Source organism: Muntiacus reevesi, chromosome X (genome assembly GCF_963930625.1).
Source record: "Muntiacus reevesi chromosome X, mMunRee1.1, whole genome shotgun sequence".
NCBI classification, from domain to species: Eukaryota; Metazoa; Chordata; class Mammalia; order Artiodactyla; family Cervidae; genus Muntiacus; species Muntiacus reevesi.
In genome coordinates, this window is record NC_089271.1 from 90,488,275 (window position 1) to 90,512,124 (window position 23,850).

The 23,850-nt window shown below is 39.2% G+C and overlaps 1 protein-coding gene across 4 annotated transcripts in view; it reads left to right on the forward strand.

Moving 5' to 3' along the window:
• The first annotated feature begins 535 nt into the window (after positions 1–535).
• Positions 536–23,850, forward strand: part of ZMAT1 (zinc finger matrin-type 1) — a 40,910-nt gene continuing 17,595 nt past the window's right edge. For all 4 annotated transcript variants that reach the window (XM_065915425.1, XM_065915427.1, XM_065915426.1 and 1 more), the window contains exons 1-2: positions 536–833; positions 22,495–22,601. In XM_065915425.1, coding sequence (XP_065771497.1) covers positions 536–833; positions 22,495–22,601 — 405 coding nt within the window. The remainder of the gene's footprint in view (positions 834–22,494; positions 22,602–23,850) is intronic.

Here is a 23,850-nt window from a genome sequence, read left to right on the forward strand (position 1 = left end):
GTAATATTCTAGTTTTATTGTTGGGTCCTGGAGTTCCAGTTTTTTAATTGTAATTTAGATGGGTAGATCCATAGTTAAGCAGAACTTTAGCGCTTGTGATGAAAATGCATTATGACCAAGGCTTCTGCTATTTTTCTGTTCACTGAGGGCTATAAGAAAGGTGGGAGAAGATACCTTTCTGAGCGATTTTGGTGATGGAATAAATTGGTTTCCAGACATTCTTTTCCTTAAATTGGTTTTAGATTAGCTCCTCCAACGGAAGAGACATCACAGTGTTAAGACCACGTGCTTTTACATCCCGCGCTTTTTGCCCTTTGCCCTTGGCCGCCTTCGCTTCCCCTCCAAATGGAGGTTGGTGACGCCAAGCCGTGGGGGGAAGGGAGGGGGTGGCCCGCGGGTCTGAAGCGTTCCTATTGGTGGAGAGGAGCGAGAAAGAGGCTCGAGCTGAAACTAAGGGGCGGGGCTCAACGGGAGGCGGGGCAAGAGGAGCTTGGCAGGAGTGAGGCGCGAGAGCAACTGTCAGCGCCTCGCTGCGATGGCGGCGGCGCCGAGCGCTGTCACACAGCTGACAGCGGAGTCTTCCCCTCAGGAAGCTACCGTCTCTGTCGCCTCCTCCTCCTCCTCCTCCACCGCCACCGCCTGCGCGGCGGCGGCGGGGGCGGCGGCAGCGATTGTGCCTGCCTCCTCAGCCACCTCCACGCCTGCCTGCCCGCCTGCCGGTGACTGTGGCGGCGGCGGCGGCGGCTTTGGCGGCTTTGGCGGCTCCACTATGGCGGCGGCGGGGAGGGGGGGCAGTAGTTTTAAAGTAGACACCCGCCCTTGCCTGAAAGAAGGTGAGTTCCCGTCCCGGGGTGTGGGGGAGGCCCAATCTCCTTTGCTGCCTCTCTTCTGCCTGCCCCAGAGCGGACTGGGCGCGGTTCGCTACCGCCCCACCTCCCACCTGCTGTGGCGCAGTAAAGGCCAAGCTCGCCCCGCCCCGCCCCGACGTCGTAGCCCCGAGTGTGCCAGAGGGACGAAGCAGAGAGGGGCTTCCCTACCTCCTGTCAGAAAAGGATGGGGGCCCCCAGGAAAAGGAACTGCAGGTACTCACAAGCCAGGACTTCGAAGGGAAGAAAAAAAAAAAAAAAAAACAACCACTTAATTTCTCTCCCAGCCAGGGCGCTTTAGTGTGCTCTCTCTAGGAATCCGAGGTGTGATTTGGTGAAAGGAGAGAGGGCAAGGTAGAAAAGTGCGCTGGAACTAGAAGGTCAGGGAAAGGGAAGGGGGACTGATGGCGAGAGGGGCCAGAGATGAGAGAGAAACGGCCAAAGAAACGAGAGGGAGGAAATTTCCCTTTGGGGAAATTCAGCATCCTTCAGTGTAGAAACTTTGAGTAGTGTATTTAAGGAGAGACGAGATTAGACATTTGGGGAGGTTAGGGTGTATGTTGAGCTTTAAGGTAGGATCGGTTGGATTTTAGAGTCTTAGGGTCTGGTGGAGGGGGTTGTACCGGGGAAAGAAGAGTGGCAGAGGCACAGATTTCAGAATTTCCTTTGGCTATTTGAGGGTGTAACCTTCCAAAGCAAGGTTTTCGTGCCCATCTTTAAGGTGGTTTTAGCTTTAATAAATAATGTACATACCAACACACATTACTCCTAACATAAGATATTTCTTGACGATTTCAGTCGAAGTAGTATTTAGTTCACACAAAGTACTATATATTTGTGAACAGCCTACTAATAGCAAACTGTAAAATTTGCCATTGAAATGTGTTTTAAAGCAGTTTTGGAAATGCTTCTTATCTGGGTGAGACCGAGTCCACCGCAGAAGATCTCTGTAAAGCATTTTGCCATTGTAAATTTCGTTATTAATTTCCAGTATATTCTGTGTTACCGTACGCTGCTAATTTGCCTCTGAAGTGAAAGATCGTGGACCCCCAAATAGAGTAAAATAATCTAAGTTACTTTTTCCTAGAAGTAAAAATAAAAGTATTCCATAAAAATAATTTTCACATTCTTAAATGATGTATCCCATAACCTATGACATCTTTCAGTTTGGAGGAATGGCAAAGCAGAAGAAAATCCCTTACAATGTTTGTCATAGGCACATTACATAAATGGCACTTACTAAATATAGAAGTTAGAAATACACTGTATATGATGGGGTTTTTTAATTTATGATCTCTTTTACTGAAGACAGCTTTTTGAAAGACTTTTATTTAGTGTCTTCAGTAATCCTGGACTTAAACACAGTTGCTCAGGGATGAAAGCATGAAGCCTCCTGGAATTTTTGTTTTCATACCAAAGTTTTCTGTCTATAACCAACACGAAGGAGAGAACAGTTTTTCAGGAGTCAAGATCACATTTCAGTTTGACTCACATGGCCTTTTCACAGTAAGGTTTAGGACCAGCATCTTATGGAAAAGATGGCTTTTTGCCTGGTTCTGTGACTGACATGGTTGCAGTATCTTTGAATATATGCAGGTATTAATGGCTTTAAGAGTTACAAATTCAGAAAGTAGTGGCAATACCCTGTCTATACTACTGCTAGCTGGTAAAAATGAGGAGAGCCCTAAAATAGGAGTCTGCTGAATCTAGGTTCTGGTGTTAGTTTATCTGCTAGATTTTTCTGACCCTGAATAGATCTCAAGCTTCCTGGATTTGGGTCCTGACATTTATGAAATACAGGTATTGAACTAGTCAAACTCTAGCTCAATTTCAAATCTGAAAGTATGAACTGTGGTTTTGCAGTTCTGCATTGATACTCTTTCAATAGCATTTCCATGGCTGTGCACTAGAACAGTGGTTCATAAACTATAGAAAACTTGACCAATATTTATGACCTGACATTCAGTGAGTAATACAATCTGTGTTGTTAGTGTTGATACAGTTTACTAGGATATGAGAAACCAAATATAATTGCTACCTAAAAATTATCTCTTACCATTTCATTTTGGGTAAATATTCTTCATTAACTGTTCAGTGCAAACCAAAACTCCTGACTTTTCACTTAACAAATGATACCTAGTTAATATAGTACACTGTCCAAAATGCTATTTAGGTATCAAGTTATTTTTGTTTAGATATTTGTAGAGGCCATTAATTGTTACCAATTATGATAGTGGATAAAGGAGAGGAGAGAAAAATGTTTCTTGGTGGTGTGCCACTATCTTTTGCTTGTTTTGTTTTTTAAGTCCTAGTTAGAAGATGACTAACAAGTTGCAAATAATTGTCAAGATTCAGATTATTACAAATCCACTACAGACAGGACCATTAAAAGTTACTTGATGAAACACTTGCTGATACATTTTCAACTATAGTCAATACTCCTGAGGCTTTCATCTGTCTTGGGGTTGGTAATGAGCAAATGTCAGTGGAGATTAGAAATTGCTAAGCAGGGAAGATTAGAAGCTTTGAAAGGTTACAAGTGGGAAATTGGACAATCAGCTTAAAAACAAATCAACAAGTAAATGAAATGCCAAGTGAACACGTATGAAAAAAAAAACACAAGAAACAAATTCACGGAGAGGGGCAAGTCATGAGATTTTCTAGGACCCTTCATATTTCATTCAGTGAAGTTTTTTCAAAAATGTATAATGGCTCAAAACTGAGTTTTCATCCAGTATTGATGTTACCATGTGATCATAGTAAAATTATCTAAACGAAAATAAACAGAAACCCTCTTGTGTATTTCCCTCTTCCTTTTAAGCAAAAGAAATTATTAAATAGATTCTGGGTTTTTTAAAATTATTTTTATTAGTTGGAGGCTACTTACTTTACAATATTGTAGTGGTTTTTGCCATACATTGACATGAATCAGCCATGGATTTACATGTGTTCCTCATCCTGATCCCCTCCTCCCCATCCCATCCCTTTGGGTCTTCCCAATGCACCAGCCCTGAGCACTTGCATCCAACCTGGGCTGGCGATCTGTTTCACACTTGATAATATACATGTTTCAATGCTATTCTCTCAGATCATCCTACCCTCGCCTTCTCTCACATAGTCCAAAAGTCTGTTCTATATACCTGTGTCTCTTTTTCTGTCCTGCATATAGGGTTATCGTTACCATCTTTTTAAATTGCATATATATGTGTTAGTAGGACATCCTGGCATTTTACTTAATGATCTGTTTGCATAGCAATTACCTAACAAGGCTTTCCTTTGTCTTAATGTTCTTAAGTAAAGTTTCAAGTCCAGCATGAGAAAACCTAGTTAATAACCTTTCTTTAATTTATTCAGGAATAATTTATTGAATGCCGTGTGTGTGTGTGTGCACGCATGCATGTGTGCACCTGCACCGAACGTTTGGCTCAGTGCCCAGAATATACAGGCAAACTAGACGTAGCTATATTGCAGAGCTCAATAGTAGTGCTTGATAGTAAAATTATAAAGTAAAAATAAAATAATTGGGGGAAAGACAGTTTTAAGTGCAACTAGTCAGACTTCTAAAGCTGTCAAGACTGTGCCATTATTCATTGTAAATCTGTACTTTGCCCACATTGTCTCAAATATTATAGGCACACTAAAGCAAATCATATGATACATCTAATGTTGGTACTAAGGAAGAATAATTAGCCAACTGTTGGAATTAATTTTTAATTCTCTGCTTTTGGCAGGGTGGGGATATCTGGAGAGAGGTTAATGACCATTTCTAAGTTTCCAATCCTTTGCCTTATTAAGTGTCAATATGTGAAAATATTGACTAAGCATCTAGATTTATAAACATCTATTAATGTTTTATTCATCACATATATCTGTTATGATATTAACTTTGATTCTTTTCCACCTGAAACCAATCTTGCAGAGCCATTCACATTTACTAACCTGTTGGAATGAGGGGCATGGTGACTTTCTGATGCAAAGTAGTTCTCATGGATCAAGTAAATTAATGAAGTTAGGACTTGAATTCAGTTTCTAACTTCATAAGCATGACTGCTGAGCTAGCTTGTGATTTTGAAGGTCAAGAATTTAGTTTTAATATTCAATAAATATTAAACATATAACAAGTACTCCCAATTATTTTGTAAATTCCATTACATTTTGTAATTGTTAATATGCCTTGAGAAAGCCTTAATTTTTTTTTATTGTGATAATCTGTGTAAATAAATCTTGCCAAATTCATAGGTCAGGTACTAATTTTATAATCTGAGAAAGTAAAGGTACTAGATAGCATATAGCTATGAGTGTTCATAATGCTGACAGGTACAGATCTGCATTTCTGGCACAATTAATCTATCTGAAAACTCCTTAAATGGAATGTGCCCTTTAGGGAAATAAAGAGTTAAAACTCCTTGGCAATCCAAAAAAAAAAAAAAAACTCAGCAAGGTTAACTTCAGTTGCCTAGTGTCCTACAACTTAGTGTTGAGCTCTGCTCATTCTGTCCTAAGATAATGATGGTATTTAAAGATTGCAAAGATCAAGTCAGCTATTCCTTAAAAATACGTTTTAATCAAGAATGTTTGAGAAAGATTATTTCTAAAGGTACAGTCATGGAGAATATAGTGCATATACTCCCGGTAGAATTAAAATGTTTACTTCTTAGCTTTCTTGATGGCTCCCGATTTCAAATCTGTGACTTAAGAATGAGATATATGTTCATAGTATTGCAGTCAACCCTTCTGAGGTTTGCTGCATTCTTGTCCCTATTAAAATAGAACATACAAGGCATTCTTTACAATGCTGGGTTTTTTTTTTGTTTGTTTGTTTGTTTTTTTTTTTTGCATCAGGATCAACTGGACTATGAAATTCTTTTTTTTTTTTTGACTATGAAATTCTTACTTCAGCAAAGCATTAAAACAGTTAGTAGCTAGTTCTTGCCGTAAACATTTGATGAATTATCTTGAGGAAATTTGATGTTTTGTACAACTAAATCTAATTGTCATGTAACAAATGCAAGTAAGATTCATTTAAGTAAATATAGCCAATTATAAATTAGAGTCACCTAATTTGAATAAGCATAAACTTATAATCACATTATGGTGGTGTTCAGTTGCTAAGCCCTGTCTGACTCTGTGACCCCTGGACACCAGGCTTCCCTGTCCTTCACTGTCTTCCAGAGTTTGCTCAAACTCATGTCCATTGAGTCAGTTATGCCATCCAACCATCTCATCCTCTGCTGCCCCCTTTTCCTCCTGCTCTCAATCTTTCCCAAAATTACATTCTTTTCCAATGAGTCAGCTCTTGGCATTTTGTGGCCAAAGTATTGGAGCTTCAGCTTCAGCATCATCCTTCCAAAGAATATTCAGGGTTGACTTCCTTTAGGATTAACTGATTTGATCTCCTTGCTGTCCAAGGGATTCTCAAGAGTGTTCTCCAGCACCACAGTTTGAAAGCATCAATTCTTCGGTGCTCAGCCTTCTTTATGGTCCAGCTGTCATATCCATACATGACTACTGGAAAAACCTTTGTCAGCACACCTTTGTTACTATGGACTTTGGTCAGCAGAGTGATGTCTCTGCTTTTTAATATGCTATCTAGGTTCATCATCAGAGAAGGCAGTGGCACCCCACTCCAGTACTGTTGCCTGGAAAATCCCATGGACAGAGGAGCCTGGTAGGCTGCAGTCCACGGGGTCACGAAGAGGCAGAGTTGGATATGGCTGGGCAACTTCACTTTCAATTTTCACTTTGATGCATTGGAGAAGGAAATGGCAACCCACTCCAGTGTTCTTGCCTGGAGAATCCCAGGGACGGGGGAGCCTGGTAGGCTGCCGTCTATGGGGTCTCACAGAGTCGGACACAACTGAAGCGATTTAGCAGCAGCAGTAGCAGCAGCAATACTGTAGGCCATAGTTTTTTCTCCCATCCCAAGTTATTATGAAAGTTTTATTTTCTCAAGTCATGTAAATATTCCTTGTAGGAAGGAAGTAAAGATATTAGGCACATTCATTAATAGAAAATTGGTTGATTCATTCTGTAACCAAAGGCTACAACTATACATAAATATAATCAAACTGTAGGAGCATCAAATACATGAACTCTTTTTTATAAGATCCCATTTATAATTTGTCATAAAATCACTCTTTCATTTAAAATAGCCTTCTTAAATGTTATTCAGTAGAAGATCATTTAGGTCAAGAATCTGCCTGCAGTGCAGAAAACCCAGGTTTAGTCCCTGGATTGGGAATATTCCCTGAAGAAGAGAATGGGAACCCAATCCAGTATTCTTGCCTGGAGAGCCCCATGGACAGAGGAACCTGGCAGGCTTCAGTCCATGTGTCGCAAAGAGTCTGACACGGAGCGACTAACACTACACTACACTTGTGGCACTAATGGTAAAGCACCCATCTGCCAATGCAGAAGACATAAGAGACATGGGTTCAATCCCTGGGTCAGGAAGATTCCCCTGGAGGAGGGCCTGGCAATCCACTCTACTCTTATTACATGGAGAATCCATGGACAGAGCTACATGCGAGCTGCATGCCATAGGGGTCACAAAGAGTTGGACACGACTGAAGTGACTTAGCATGCAGGCACACTACTGCTAGCAAAACAAAGGTTTATTACTTGTTTATGCAGTTTCTTGAGTGACAGGTTGGCTCTGCAGGTTGTCAGCTGCCTTTCATGCCATAGTTCAGGGAGAAGAAGGGTGATTTGAATTTTTTTTCAATTTCTTTTATTGTCATATGCATAATATAAAGGGTTCCATTTTGATCATTTTCAAGTGTGCAATTCAGTGACATTCACATTCTTATGCAACCTGCACCACTGTCCATGTCCAGAACTTTTTCATTGCCCCAAACTGAAACTTTTGTTATGTGACTATATTTCTACACTCTATAGAACTTGCTGATTCTGGAAAATAACAGATATTTAAAAGTTATTCTTAATCTTTTCCATATCCTATGAGTTTAAGCTCTCACTCCATTATCAGACTTAGGTTCTCTTCCCATATTGAACCAAGTTTTTGACAGTACTTCTTTATTCCCCATTGCTTTTGTTTTATGTTAAAACAAAGAAATGGTATCAGCATCAGAAATTCCTGTATACTTCAAAGACACTATATCCCAGTCCATATTTGAGAATATGCCACTGTATCATTAAGATCTCACTACTAATCTGCCTAAGGTGTGCTTTGATTCAGAGTATAAATCTTGCAAAGCTATGGTTTTTCCAGTAGTCATGTATGGATGTGAGAGTTGGACTATAAAGAAAGCTGAGTGCCGAAGAATTGATACTTTTGAAATGTGGTATTGGAGAAGGCTCTTGAGAGTCTCTTGGACAGCCAGGGGAGCAAATTAGTCAATCCTAAAAGAAATCCACCCTGAATACTCATTGGAAGGACTGATGCTGAAGCTGAAGCTCCAATACTTTGGCCACCTGATGCGAAGAACTGACTCCTTGGAAAAGACCCTGATGCTGGGAAAGATTGAAGGCAGGAGGAGAAGGGGACGATAGAGGATGAGGTGGTTGAATGGCATCACCGACTTGATGGACATGAGTTTGAGCAGGCTCCAGGAGATGGTAATGGACAGGGAAGTCTGGTGTGCTGCAGTCCATGGGGTCACAAAGAGCCGGACGTGACTGAGCGACTAAATTGATGCATATTTTTTCCAGTATTATGATAGCAGGCAAAATGTGTCAAGGAATGAAGAACATCTCAGAAGTGCTATGTTAGGAATATTAAAACAGTATACCTAAGATTAACTGGGAGATGTTTACCATCTATGTTTAAAGCAGCTTATTTGCTGCATACAAAAGATGAAATCCCATTTCACAGCATTCAGTATTTTTCATTTGATATTCTAATATGTAAGCTATTTATATATATTTTAACCCTTGCTCTCCAACCAAATTAGATTGAAAGATGCAGGACCATCTGCCATGAATTTGGTGTATTCTTTGTTATTGAAAACTGAGCCACTTATACCTAAATTATAACTAAAATAATACTTCAGTTTGCTAAGAAGACATTTACTTTCTGACACTAGCTATAATGACTAAAACCTTATACTCAGAAATATGTGTGTATTGCCAAGAAATATTTGAGAAAGAACCAGTTTTGGGGCTAGGACACAGACAAGGAGATGCTAATAATGGAGGATTAGGGGAAGAAATACTGGGACCTTTTGAAGTTTTAGACCCGTAAAGTGTGTATGAACTGAATAGCTGCTTAATACTTCAAATCATCTTTTGTGCTTTCCTGGTAGGCTTACTATTTGGAAAGAGCTAAGATATTTGGGTCCTTCTGTAAGTACCCCACCAAAATTTTGCTTCTGTATGTATTCTAAAATGCAGTCTTTTCCCTTGACCATCAACCCATGATATAGTCAAGTACAAAAGAAACTCCAGAAATGGTAACCTGATACATGATATGTCTGTGGTATGTTCTTAGTTATATGCTAGTTAGTCGCAGGGTAAAGTCTGTAATACAGTCTTCCTCTTTCTAGTGCTTTTTACAGTCTTACTGCTTTTGGAATTAAAAATTGATATACGCCCATATTTTAGCAATCAACCAATAAAAATACACTTGTTTCCTATTCTAACCAGTTTAAAAAAGACATGGCGAGAGTATAATGAAGAAAAGAAAAGTGAGGAAAATACAACTTTCCAAGTTTCTTCAGCTATACCTTGGTCCTGCTTCCTATCAGAACCAGCTCTTGAAGTCTAGTTCTTTGAGAAAACACTTCATTTCCTGGCATAGTGATTGCTCAGTAAACATTAGTGCCTCTCTCAGCCATCTTCCTTACAGCCAATGTCATTTACTCACCTGACCCCTAATTTAACATCTGCTTCCTGAGGTTGGCCTTCCCCGTGTAAAACATCTGTACTGTCACCAGTTTTATCTATTTTCAGAGCTGGGTATAGGCCATTTTTTTCTGGATGTCCCAAAATCATGTCTCAAGGAGTGGGGATCAGGGTAAAGTAGGGCCTAAAGGAATATTTATTTAGCATCCCGTGTGAATCAAACATATGTTTCTTACATATGCCAAACCTAGAAAGGAAGTTTCTCATTCAAGACTTTGGTCTTTTTAAGAGCCAGCTCTCTGTACATCTGTGTCTCTTTTTCTGTTTTGCATATAGGGTTATCATTACCATCTTTCTAAATTCTATATATATGTGTTAGTATGCTGTAATGTTCTTTATCTTTCTGGCTTACTTCACTCTGTATAATGGGCTCCAGTTTCATCCATCTCATTAGAACTGATTCGGGAGAAGGCGAGGGTGGGATGTTTCGAGAGAACAGCATCGAAACATGTATATTATCTATGGTGAAACAGATCACCAGCCCAGGTTGGATGCATGAGACAAGTGCTCGGGCGTGGTGCACTGGGAAGACCCAGAGGGATTGGGTAGAGAGGGAGGTGGGAGGGGGGATCGGGATGGGGAACACATGTAAATACATGGCTGATTCATGTCAATGTATGACAAAACCCACTACAGTATTGTAGAGTAATTAGCCTCCAACTAATAAAAATAAATGAAAAAAAACAGCCATTATTAAACATTATATAAGTTTGCAACTTTATAAATCATATTAAAAACAAAGGCAAGAAACACACACACACATACACACACACAAAAGAGCCAGCTCTCAGGGAAATCTTGGGCAGACTTAGGTTTGAATCCTGACTCTGGACACTTAACTAGCTGTGTGACTTTGTGATAATTGCTTGACTTCTCCAAGCCTCACATAGCACCTTTAGAAAGTAGATATCATTACATTTGTGTTAAATTTGGGGAAATGCAGCTTAAGAATTTGTAGTATGGCATGACCTCTGAAACACAATACCCCATCATTTGTAATTGCCCACAGTAAAAAGCCACCTTCCACAATCCTCCTGAGATAAATCTGAATGTATACAGGATCTGTTTGGGGGTCCAGGAAAATTCCTATCTATATAACTATGTCCTGGAGGTACAGAGTTTATTCAGTTTCAGGTGGAAAAGAAGTTTGTATTTTAGTAAAAAATTAGCATGAGTTAACAGTATGATGTGACCACCCAAAGATGGTAAAGCGATCTTAGGCTGAATTACTAGAAGAAATATTCAAAATAAGGAGCAGAATATACTTAATATTAGTGAACTGTACACTGAATAATGGTTAAATTATAGTGGTAAAATTTATGTTATATGGGTTTTTTTTACCACAGTTTAAAAGATTAAGGTGATTTCATTTTATTAGTTTGTTCTGATTGTGACCTACATTAGGGTGATTTTGTTTGTGTTGCACTTTATGAATGACATGGATTTAGGCAAACTAGTTAAAGATCTACAAATCATGCTGCATGACAGAACTGGGATCAGCTCACAGATAGGCTCAAGAGGAAGGGAAGGAATAAAGATGTAATGGTTTTCTAAAAATATTTAAGAAGAAAGCATATGCTTACAATGACTTAAAGGAATAGAACTAAGACTAGTGGAAGCTCTAAGATAGTGATTCTCAAAGTGTGGTCCCCGGACCAGCAGCATCAGCATCACTAGGGAACTTTTTTTAAAATGTACATTCTTGGGGCCCCTATCCTGGGACTATAGCATCAGAAATCCTGGAATGGGGTCCAATAATCTCTTTAAACAAACTTTCCAGGTGATTCTGATGCATACTAAAGTTTGAGAACCCCTACTGTAGGAAAACAGATTTCAGTTCAACATAAAGAAGTAAAAACTTGGCTGCTAAAAAAGATAGCAGTGATTCTCAACCTTGACTGTGCAACAGAGTCACACACAAAACTTTGAAAAAAAAAAAAACAAAACAAAACAAGCAATAAACCATGGCTGGGAACCACTCCCAGAGATTTGAGTTAATTGGTCTGGGATGGAGCCTGGGCACTAGTATGTTCTGAAAACAACCAAGGTGATTATAATGTGCAGCCTGGATTGAGAACTAGCTTGGTGGAAGACTCAACAAGGATCACTAGGTTGGCTGCTTAAAGATATTACTTAGGGATCCTATTTACAAACACAGATTCTTGGTCCTCAATCCTGGAGATTTAAATAGATTTGAAGTAGTGCCAAAGAATATTTTCTTTTTATTTCCTCCCTCCCTTCTTCTTTCCTTCATTAAAAAAAATCTCTTCATGTTACACTAAAACTCTGTTAGCTTGATAAGTATCATTCTAGATGACAAGACCTTTGTATCAATCATCTTATTTACTAAAAAGACATTGTACAGTCATTATGTGTAAGGATCTGAGCCTGTCCTGTCGAGCATGGTTGATCATGAGAATGACTTGTGGGTGGATGGGACCACCCACAGAGAGTTTTATTTTGGTTCATCATGTTTGATTTTGAAGCTGTGCCTATGAATTTGATGTGAAACCCTAATTCAGAATGGTTCTTACCTGAAGGTTTGTTTCTGAAATTTCGAATGTAGATTTAATCATCTTTGAATTAGGAAAGTGTGCTATTTAAGTAGACCTTTTAAGTATACTCTAATATGCAACATCATTCTGATGTCTTCTTTTTGAATTTTAGATTTTTGTGTGTTTTAATTTTTGATTCACTAAAGTTAACATATTCATTATATTATACCCAAAATGAGAATTTGCTATTCACAAGTAATTGTAGATGAGTGAATTGGATAAAAGGTCAGAGGTCTACCTCCTGCATCAGCAACAGCACTGCTTAAGCTTACATGCAATAGATCTAAAGACTTATCATATTCATGGCAAGTTTTAAGCTCAGGCTATAATACCCTTTAGTTTCCATAGATAGTGGTAAAGAACACGCCTTCCAATGCAGGAGACATAAGAAATGCAGGTTTGATACTTGGGTCGGAAAGATCCCCTGGAGAACATGGCAACCCACCCCAGTACTCTTGCCTAGAGAATCCAATGAACAGAGGAGCCTGGCAGACTACAGTTCAGTTCAGTTCAGTTCAGCTGTTCAGTTGTGTCTGACTCTTTGCAACCCCATGGACTGCAGAACACCAGGCTTCCCTGTCCATCACCAAACTCCCAGAGCTTGCTCAAACTCTGGTCCATCGAGTTGCTGATGCCATCCAACAATCTCATCCTCTGCCATCCCCTTCTACTCCTGCCTTCAATCTTTCCCAGCATCAAGGTCTTTTCCAAGGAGCCAGTTGTCTGCATCAGGTGGCCAAAGTAGTGGAGCTTCAGCATCAGTCCTTCCAATTAATATTCAGGGCTGATTTCCTTTAGGGTTGACTAGCTTGATCTTCTTGCAGTCCAAGGGACTCTCAAGAGTCTTCTCCAACACCACAGTTCAAAAACATTGATTCTTCAGCACTCAACTTTCTTTATAGTCCAACTCTTACATCCATACATGATTACTGGAAAAACTATAACTTTGACTAGACAGACCTTTGTTGGCAAAGTAATGTCTCTGTTTTTTAATATGCTGTACAGTTTGGTCATAGCTTTTCTTCCAAGGAACAAGTGTCTTTTAACTTCGTGGTTGCAGTCCCCACCTGCAGTGATTTTGGAGCCCCCCAAAAATAAATTCTGTCACTGTTTCCATTGTTTCCCCATCTATTTGCCATGAAGTGACAGGACCGGATGCCATGATCTTAGTTTTCTGAATCTTGAGTTTTAAGCCAACTTTTTCACTCTCTTTCACTTTCATCAAGAGGCTCTTTAGTTCTTCTTCATTTTCTACCATAAGGATGATGTCATCTGAGTATCTGAGGTTACTGATATTTCTCCTGGCAATCTTGATTCCAGCTTGTTCTTCATCCAGCCCAGCGTTTCTCATGATGTACACTGCATCATGAGATGCAGTTAAATAAGCACCGTGACAATACACACCCTTGATGTACTCCTTTTCCTATTTGGAACCAGTCTGTTGTTCCATGTCTGGTTCCAACTGTTGCTTCTTGACCTGCATACATATTTCTCAAGAGGCATGTTAGATGGTCTGGGATTCCCATCTTGAAGAATTTTCCACATTTTTTTGGTGATCCACACAGTGAAAGGATTTGGCGAAGTCAGTAAAGCAGAAGTAGATGTTTTTCTGGAACTCTCTTCCTTTTTCAACGATCCAGTGGATGTTGGCAATTTGATCTCTAGTTCCTCTGCCTTTTCTAAATCCAGCTTGAACATCTGGAAGTTCACAGTTCATGTACTGTTGAAGCCTCGCTTGGAATTTTGAGCATTACTTTGCTAGCGTGTGAGATGAGTGGAATTGTATGGTAGTTTGAGCATTTTTTGGCATTGCCTTTCTTTGGGATTGGAATGAAAACTGACATTTTCTGGTCCTGTGGCCACTGCTGAGTTTTCCAAATTTTCTGGTATACTGAGTGCAGCACTTTCACAGCATCATCTTTCAGGATTTGAAATAGATCAACTGGAATTCCATGACCTTCATTAGCTTTGTTCATAGTGATGCTTTCTAAGGCCCCCTTGACTTCACATTCCAGGATGTCTGGCTCTAGGTAAGTGATCACACCATCATGATTATCTGGGTCATGAAGATCTTTTCTGTAAAGTTCTTCTGTGTATTCTTGCCACCTCTTCTTAATATCTTCTGCTTCTGTTAGGATCATACCATTTCTGGTTCCTTTTTTTTTTTTCCCATTTCTGGTTCTTTATTGTGCCCATCTTTGCATAAAAATTTCCCTTGGTTTCTCAAATTTTCTTGAAGAGATCTCTAGTCTTTCCCATTCTATTGTTTTCCTCTATTTCTTTGCATTGATCACTGAGGAAAGCTTTCTTATCTCTCCTTGCTATTCTTTGGAACTCTGCATTCAGTTGGGTGTATCTTTCCTTTTCTCCTTCGCCTTTCACTTCTCTTCTTTTCTCAGCTATCTGTATGGCCTCCTCAGACAACCATTTTGCCTTTTTTCATTTCATTTCTTGGGAATGGTCTTGATCACTGCCTCCTGGACAATGTCATGAACCTCCGTCCATAGTTCTTCAGGCACTCTAACACAACTAATCCCTTGAATCTGTCACTTCCATTGTGTAATTGTAAGGGATTTGATTTAGGTCATACCTGAATGATCTAGTGGTTTTCCTTACTATCTTCAGTTTTAGTCTGATTTGGCAATAAAGAGTTCATGATCTGAGCCACAGTCAATTCCCAGTCTTGTTTTTGCTGACCGTATAGAGCTTCTCCATCTTTGGCTGCAAAGAATATAATCAATCTGATTTTGTTATTGACCATCTGGTGATGTCCATATGTAGAGTCTTCTCTTATGTTGTTGGAAGAGGGCATTTGCTATGACCAGTGTGTTCTCTTGGCAAAACTCTATTAGCATTTGCCTTGCTTCATTTTGTACTCCAAGGCCAAATTTGCCTGTTACTCCAAGTATCTCTTGAGTTCCTACTTTTGCATTCCAGTCCCCTATAATGAAAAGGACATCTTTTTTGGGTGTTAGTTCTAGAAGGTCTTGTAGGTCTTCATAGAACAGTTCAGCTTCAGCTTCTTCAGCATTATTGGTTGAGGCATAGACTTGGATTACTGTGATATTGAATGGTTTGCCTTGGCAACGAGCAGAAATCATTCTGCCGTTTTTGAGATTGCACACAAGAACTGCATTTTGGACTCTTTTGTTGACTGTGATGGCTACTCCATTTCTTCTAAGGGATTCTTGCCCACAGTAGTAGATTTAATGGTCATCTAAGTTAAATTCACCCATTCCAGTTCATTTTGGTTCACTGATTCCTTGCATGTCGATGTTCACTCTTGCCATCTCCTGTTTGACCACTTCCAATTTGCCTTGATTTTGGACCTAACATTCCAGGTTCCTATGCAATATTGTTCTTTACAGCATCAGACTTTACTTCCATCACCAGTCACATCCACAACTGGGTGTTGTTTTTGCTTTGACTCCGTCTTTCTGGAGTTATTTCTCCACTCTCCTCAAGTAACATATTGGACACCTACTGACCTGGGGAGTTTATCTTTCAGTGTCATATCTTTTTGCCTTTTCATACTGTTCATGGGGTTCTCAAGTCAAGAATATTGAAGTGGTTTGCCATTCCCTTCTCCAGTGGACCACATTTTGTCAGAACTCTCCACCATGACCCATCCATCTTGGGTGGCCTACATGGCATGATTCATGGTTTCATTGAGTTAGACAAGGCTGTGGCTACAGTCCATGGGGTCGCAAAGCGTCATATGTGACTTAGCTTACATGCACCTCTTATATTTGCTTCTTCCTTTCTATGCCTTCTGCACACTTCTGGTTTAACTTCATGGCCTTTTGCCTGCGACTGATTCCCAATTCATAGTCCTATTTTAAGTCACTTCTTTTCCCTTGTTGTATGCAGAATTAAGTCTAAATGCCTCAATGAAGTCATTTATGAGTTAGCCTCATTCCAAGCTTTCAATTATTGTCCTTCATATCCATGTTGTTGTTCAGTTGCTCAGTTGTATTTGACTCTTCATGACTCCATGGACTGCACACGCCAGGCTTTCCTGTCCTTCACTGTCTCCCAGAGCTTGCACACACTCATGTCCATTGAGTTTGTCCATCCAACCATCTCATCCTCTGCTGCCCCCATCTCCTCCTGCCTTCAATCTTTCCCCAAATAAGGATCTTTACCAATGAATCAGCTGTTCGCATCAGGTGGCCAAAGTATTGGAGCTTCAGCTTCAGCATCAGTCCTTTCAATGAATATTCAGGGTTGATTTCCTTTAGGATTGACTAGTTTGCTCTCCTGACTGTCCAAGGGACTCTCAAGGGTCTTCTCCAGCACACAGTTCGAAAGCATCAATTCTTTGGCGCTCAGTGTACTTTATGGTCCAACTCTCACATCCATACATGACTACTGGAAAAACCATAGTTTGGAATATATGGACCTTTGTCGGCAAAGTGATGTCTCTGCTTTTTAATAAGCTGTCTAGATTTGTCATAGCTTTTCTTCCAAGGAGCAAGTGTCTTTTATTTTCATGGCTGCACTCACCGTGTACAGTGATTTTGGAGCTCAAGAAAATAGAATCTGTCACTGTTTCCATTTTTTCCCCATCTATTTTCCATGAAGTCATGGGACTGGATGTCATGATCTTTGTTTTTTGAACATTGAGTTTTAAGCCACTTTTTCAGTCTCCCCTTTCATTTTCATCAAAAGACTCTTTAGTTCCTCTTTGCTTTCTGCCATTAGGATGGTGTCATCTGCATATCTGAGGTTATTAATATTTCATCTGCCAATCTTGATTCCAGCTTGAGCTTCATCCAGCCCAGAATTTCACATTGTGTACACTGCATATAAGTTAAGTAAGCAGGGTGGCAAAATACAACCTTCAAGTACTCCTTTCCCTATTTGGAACCAGTCCATCGTTCCATGTCCAGTCCTAACTATTGCTTCTTGACCTGCATACATGTTTCACAGGAGGCAGGTAAGGTGGTCTGCTATGCCCATCTCTTTCAGAATTTTCTACAATTTGCTGTGATCCACACAGTTAAAGTCTTTCAAGTAGTCAATGAAGCAGAAGCAGATGTTTTTCTGGAATTCCCTTCCTTTTTCTATGATCCAGCAGATGTTGGCCATATGATCTCTGGTTCCTCTGCTTTTTCTAAATCTAGCTTATACATCTGCAGTTTCTTGATTCACATACTATTGAAGCCTAGCTTGAAGGAGTTTGAGCATTACCTTGCTAGCATCTAAAATGAGCTCAGTTGTGCAGTAGTTTGAACATTCTTTGGCATTGACCTTCCTTGAGATTAGAATGAAAACTGATCTTTTCCAGTCCTGTGGCCACTGCTGAGTTTTCCAAATTTGCTGGCATATTGAGTATTGCAATACTTTAATAGCATCATCTTTTAGGATTTGAAACATCTAAAATATTTCAAAGAATATCCAATTACCACACAGTTGCACTCATTTCACATGTTAGCAAGGTAATGCTCAAAATCCTTCAAGGTGGGCTTCAATAGTACATGAGATGGAACTTCCAGATATACAAGCTGAATTTAGAAAAGGCAGAGTGACCAGAGATCAAATTGCTAACATCTGTTGGATAATAGAAATAGCAAAGGGATTCCAGAAAAACATCTGCTTTATTGACTACATGAAAGCCTTTGACTATGTGGATCACAACAAACTGGAAAATGTGAAAGAGATGGGCATACCAGACCACCTTACCTGCCTCCTGAGAAACCAGTATGCAGGTCAAGAAGCAACAGTTAGAACCAGACATGAAACAAAGGACTGGTTCCAAAGTGGGAAAGGAGTATGTCAAGGCTGTATTTTGTCACCCTGCTTATTTAACTTATATGCAGAGTACATCATGTGAAATGCCAGGCTGGATGAAGCTCAAGCTGGAATCAAGATTGGCAGAAGAAATATTAATAACCTCAGATATGCTAATGACACCACCTTAATGGCAGAAAGCTAAGAAGAACTAAAGAGCCTCTTGATGAAGGTGAAAGAGGAGACTGAGAAAGCTGGCATAAACTCAGTATTCAAGAAAATGAAGATCATGGCATCCAGTCCCATTACTTAATAGCAAATAGATGGGGAAAAATGGAAACGGTGACAGATTTTATTTTCTTGAGCTTCAAAATCACTGTGGATGGTAACAGAAGCCATGGAAGTAAAAGACTCCTTGGAAGAAAAGCTATGACAAACCTAGACAGCTTATTAAAAGGCAGAGTCATCACTCTGCCGACAAAGGTTCGTCTAGTCCAAGCTATGTTTTCTCTATAGTCATGTTTGGACGTGAGAGTTGGACCATAAAGAAGGCTGAAAGCCAAAGAATTGATGCTTTTGAACTGTGGTACTGGAGAAGACTCCTGAGAGTCCCTTGGACAGCCAGAAGATCAAACCAGTCAACCCTAAATGAAATCAACCCTGAATATTCATTGGCAGGACTGATGCTGAAGCTCCAATAGTTTGACCACCTGATGCGATGATGTTGGGAAAGATTGAGGGCAGGAGAAGGGAGCAGTAGAGGATGAGATTGTTGGATGGCATCACTGACTCAATGGACATGATTTTGCGCAATCTCTGGGAGATAGTGAAGGACACGGAAGCCTGGTGTGCTGAAGTCCACAGGGTCGCAGAGTTGGACCTGACTGAGCAACTGAACAACAAAATATTTGAAATATGAAATCATATTCTTGACCCCCCCGATACCTTTATTCCACTCTTCTATCTGAATGTTATACATTGTTTAAAGCTCAGTTCAAAACTTATTTTCATCTAGAAAGCTTTCCCCAAACTTCTCAGCAGGAATACATTGTACCTTATGTCTTATATCACTTATGACATTTTGATCTTTGGATCATAGTTCTTTCTATACACATCTTCCCTGATAAATTGTAAATTTCTTGAAATTAATAGTTATTCATTTGCTGCATCATTTCCAGCATGTGGGACAGTTATGTATGTATAATGGAAAAGGTCAAGATAAAAAGTTTAAGTTCCAGCTTCATGGAATAACACGTGATAAGTTTTCTTGGTTTCAGTGAATCCTAATTTCCTAACCTTCAGAATTTGGGAAATAACACTTACCTCGCAGATTTGTTTTAAGGACTAAAAGATTAAGCTATTGTTTTGTTTACACACACACAAAAGCCTTCAATAAATATTCTTTTTTTTTTCCTTATCTCTTTCCAAAATGTGTACCATAGTATTTTGAAACTAACCTCAGTAAATAACAATAAATCTTAATGGTGTCCAAGACATTGAGGGCCTGAACTCAGGTAGTGTTATGGGAAATTTAAAGGAAGAGATGGATATCAAATAACATTATAAGCTAGAATGGACAAGAAACAGTGATTTGCTGTGGCGAATAATGGCTGAGATTTTGAGTCCGGAATATCATACCATTTAATAAAGAAATACAGACCAAGAACTTGTTTGAGAAAATGAGTCAAAGGCAGTAAATTTAGGCAATACTGTAAGGCATAGTTCCGGCGAGGCAGAAAAGGAAAGACGACCTCAACAGAAGTAGGTTACCTTTATTCAGGCAAGGAGGGGCAACAGTCGGCCAAACAACCAGGCTGAGCGCCGAAAGGGATCAGGGAGGCTTCATACTTATAGGAAGGTTTGTGGAAGCGATAAGGGAAACATCAATCAAGTGGGATATTTTGAGTATTCTTTTGTTGAGATGACACTTGTAGTTGGGCAGGGGGTGATAAGTCTTCTGAGTGGGTGTAGGGGGTGGAAGGTTTCTGGACAGGGGGTGATAAGTCCCAGATAGATGCAACTGGCCTGGAGCATCAGGATGGAACTAAAGTTATGCTTTGTTTTCTCTGAAGTTAGATGATTCAGCAAGGGGCCTTTGAGACTGTTGTTCTCTTTTCTAGGCCCAAAAGACTCCTTCAAATACCATTCTAAAGGAAAAGTTGTAGGGGTACCAGTAATTTCATGCGCTTCATGGAAATGATCTGGGTCACCAATAATGAAAAACTGTGTTTAAAAAACTCAGCCTTCATATTTCCCAACTTGACTGTCAGTATCAAACTTTGACTATTAGAAGTAGGGAAATCTTGAATTAAAGTTTGATATAGGAAAAAAGTGAATGTTAAATCTTAGGAATTCTTGAACCTCTAAATCAGTAGTTTCTTTTTGCCTTCTTAATGGAAACTTTCCCTCCGTAGCAAGTTATGTTGCCACCAAATGATAATATTTGCTTATTATTACAAATTTTAATAGGAAGTTCAAGATCTTATGCTGTGCTCATTGCATATAGTAGTTAAGGGAAGTCCTGAAATATATTTTAGTTAAACTGTTTACCTTGCTAACTTTACAGTCAAAATTAGAGAAATAATATATTTAGAACAACCTAAAAATAATTCAGAGGGGATACTGTACGTTATAGGCATAAATTTATAACTGTTCAACTTGTTTTTGACATGTTCCTTGTTACAATTATTATTATCTTGAACATGCAATTTAAGAAAGCCTTTTTAGTCCATACAGTGGTACTGAAAACTAAAACTCAGTTGAAGATATCCAACATAACTTTTAAAATAAATACTTTTAAAGGTTTTTAAATAGAAAGTCCTACATACTTCTTGCAAAAATTAAAGCAGTTGTACAGAATTAAAATGTTAAATTTTCTCCCTTTCATCCTTTTCTGGCCCTGCTTCCCAAAGTTAATCATTTTTAAATTTAATTTATATCTTTCCACATATTTATATGTGATGCATATTTAATTTTTGTTAGTGTTGGAAATGGATATATTATATTTATTGTTCTTCAATTTTTTGTTCATTTGATATGTCATGGGCATTTCACCATGAAAGTATGTGTAGTACTAGCTTATTCACTTAAATAGCCAAATAGCAAGCAAAATTTTGATGTTTTGTGATTTATACCTTGTAGATACACTAATAAATTTTGGCAGAATACACTGCAGTGTGTAGTGTATTAGACTTAGACTGAAGTGTGGACCTCAAGTGTAAATTCAGAAATTTTTGACTTGTGTTATTACAGTGAAAAATGTAGCATAATTTGTGGATGTTATTAATAATACTTTGGGGGCTTGTGTGAGACTTGTATGGCCAGATGAGTGTGCCAGTGTTTGTATAACAGTGGAAAATCTTTGCCTACTATGGACAAAGTTTTTTGTGGTTCCGTGTGATTTTTATGTTAGTTGCTCAGTTGTGTCTGACTCTTTGCGATCTCATGGACTCTACCCCACCAGGCTCCTCTGTCCATAGAATTCTCCAGTCAAGAATACTGGAGTGGGTTGCTGTTCCCTTCTCCAGGGGATCTTCCCAACCCAGGGATCAAACCCGGTCTCCTACATTGCAGGCAGATTCTTTACCGTATTGAGTCTTTTCTTTACCGTATTCTTTACCGTATGAGCCACCAGGAAAATATGATAATATTGGAGCCGTAGCTCCAGATAAGTGACAGTATTATAACAATGCCTTTTTAAGGATTATATATGTGAGTGCTCAGTTGCTCAGTCTTGTCCAACTTTTTCAAGTCTTTGCGACCCCATGGACTGCAGCCCACCAGGCTCCTCTGTCCATGGGATTTTCCATGCAAGAATACTGGAGTGGGTTGCCGTTTCCTTTTCCAAGGGATCTTCCCGACCCAGGGATCAAACCCTCGCCTCCTGCATTGACAAACGGATTCTTTACCACTAAGCCACCAGGGAAGTTATGGGGGTACCAGTAACTTCGTGAGCTTCATAAAATGATTTGGGGCACCAAAAGAAACCAGCCCTTGGAATTTTGTGTTTTGCGTGTGGCACAGTGATAAAGAAAAATCTGCCTGCCAATGCAGGAGATGCAGAAGACAGTGTTTGACCTCTGGGTCAGGAAGATCCCCTGAAGTAGGAAATGGCAACCCACTCCAGTATTCTTGCCTGGAAAATTCCATGGACAGAGGAGGCTGTGGGCTACAGTCCATGGGGTCACAAAGAGTCAGACATGACTGAGCATGCATGGACAAGCATCCATGTAATTGTTAAAAAGGCTTTGTTATAAAACTTATCTGGAGCTATGGCTCCAATGTTACCTAAAAATCACACAAGACTTATCATATTAAATAGCTTTTGCTCTATCCTACATTAGAGGCATACTCAATAAGCAAAATGCTTTTACTGTGACCTCACAAGCACTCAGATTTGAAGTGGTATATGAAACAATATGTATTCTAACTATTCATTGATGTGATATATGTCTCACTTCCCTTTATTTTATTCATAGATATGACTTGGAATGAACAGAAAAAGACTGAACGTTTTGCAGATAATTTTTGTAATGTGTGTGGAGTGGTGCTTCAGTTTGAATCACAAAGGATTTCACATTATGAGGTAGGTTAAAAACAATGGAAATGGAGTATAAAACAGATTTTTAAATATAGCAGATAAACTTCATATGTTATCTAGTTTTGATACTTACGAGAATCCTGTGTATTATTTCCCTCTGATAGATGAGGAGCCTGGCTCAGTAAGGAACAGTAATTTACCAGTTTAAGTTTGGGAAATTTGGGAGCCTCAGTCTCTTTTGGCTCCAAAGCATATTTTCTTTTCTTCACATCTTTCTGCCTCCCTTTCTATCTATCAAGTCGCTGTATGCTTCATGTCCTTGTAGTAAATATAAGGAAAGTTTTATAATGCTTGAATAGGAGACTATTAATGTGAATCAAGGGATTTCATTGAATTCCAGAATTTTCCTTTACAGTAAATAAAGGATAAAAACAAAATGAACTAGTCTTGCACTTGATTTAACTACATATTTTTAAGCCCAGTACCATAGAATTCTAGAGCTAAAAGAAGGAATATTTAATTCTCTTAGTTCTTTATTGATTAGAAAGCTGAAACCCAGAGGAATAGTGATTAACCATCTTGGCATTACTAAGCTTAAAGACGATCTCCTCTGATTTCATCCTCATTCATTTCATATCTCCCCTGATTTCATTTCTATTTCACACACTAGATATGTGTTGTCCTTTCATTTAGTGTTGTCTCCCATTTCTACATCATGTTATCAACTATTGGATTTTTTTATACATGGTATCTGTATTAAAAAAGTACTAGATACTTTTATAATATCTTAAAATATTATGCCAGTTCTACTTAAAAAACTAGAAAAACCTGATTTTGTTTTGCCCGTTACTAATCTTATTGGCAATTATATCTCGATCCTTATGTTGATTTAGATTCAACTATTAATACTATAATTATAGATGGTGAAATTGTGTTGGCTGTGGATTGAGAGGACCTAGGTTCACTCAGTCGGTAAAGAATCTGTCTGCAATTCAGGACACCTGGGTACAATTCCTGGTTTGGCAAAATCCCCTGGAGAAAGAAATGGCAACCCACTCCAGTATTCTTGCCTGGAAAATCCCATGACCAGAGGAACATGGCAAGCTACAGTCCATGGGTTCGTAAGAGTCAAACATGACTTAGTGAGTAAACCACTTCAACTAGGTTCAAGCCATTGTTGTGTAACCCTGGCCAAGTCACTTTACCTCTCTGAGCATGTTTCTTCAGGCTGCAAAATGAAAGCCAAAATCTCTCTTACTATTCTTGTGAAAATTAAATTAAATCAAACGTTTGA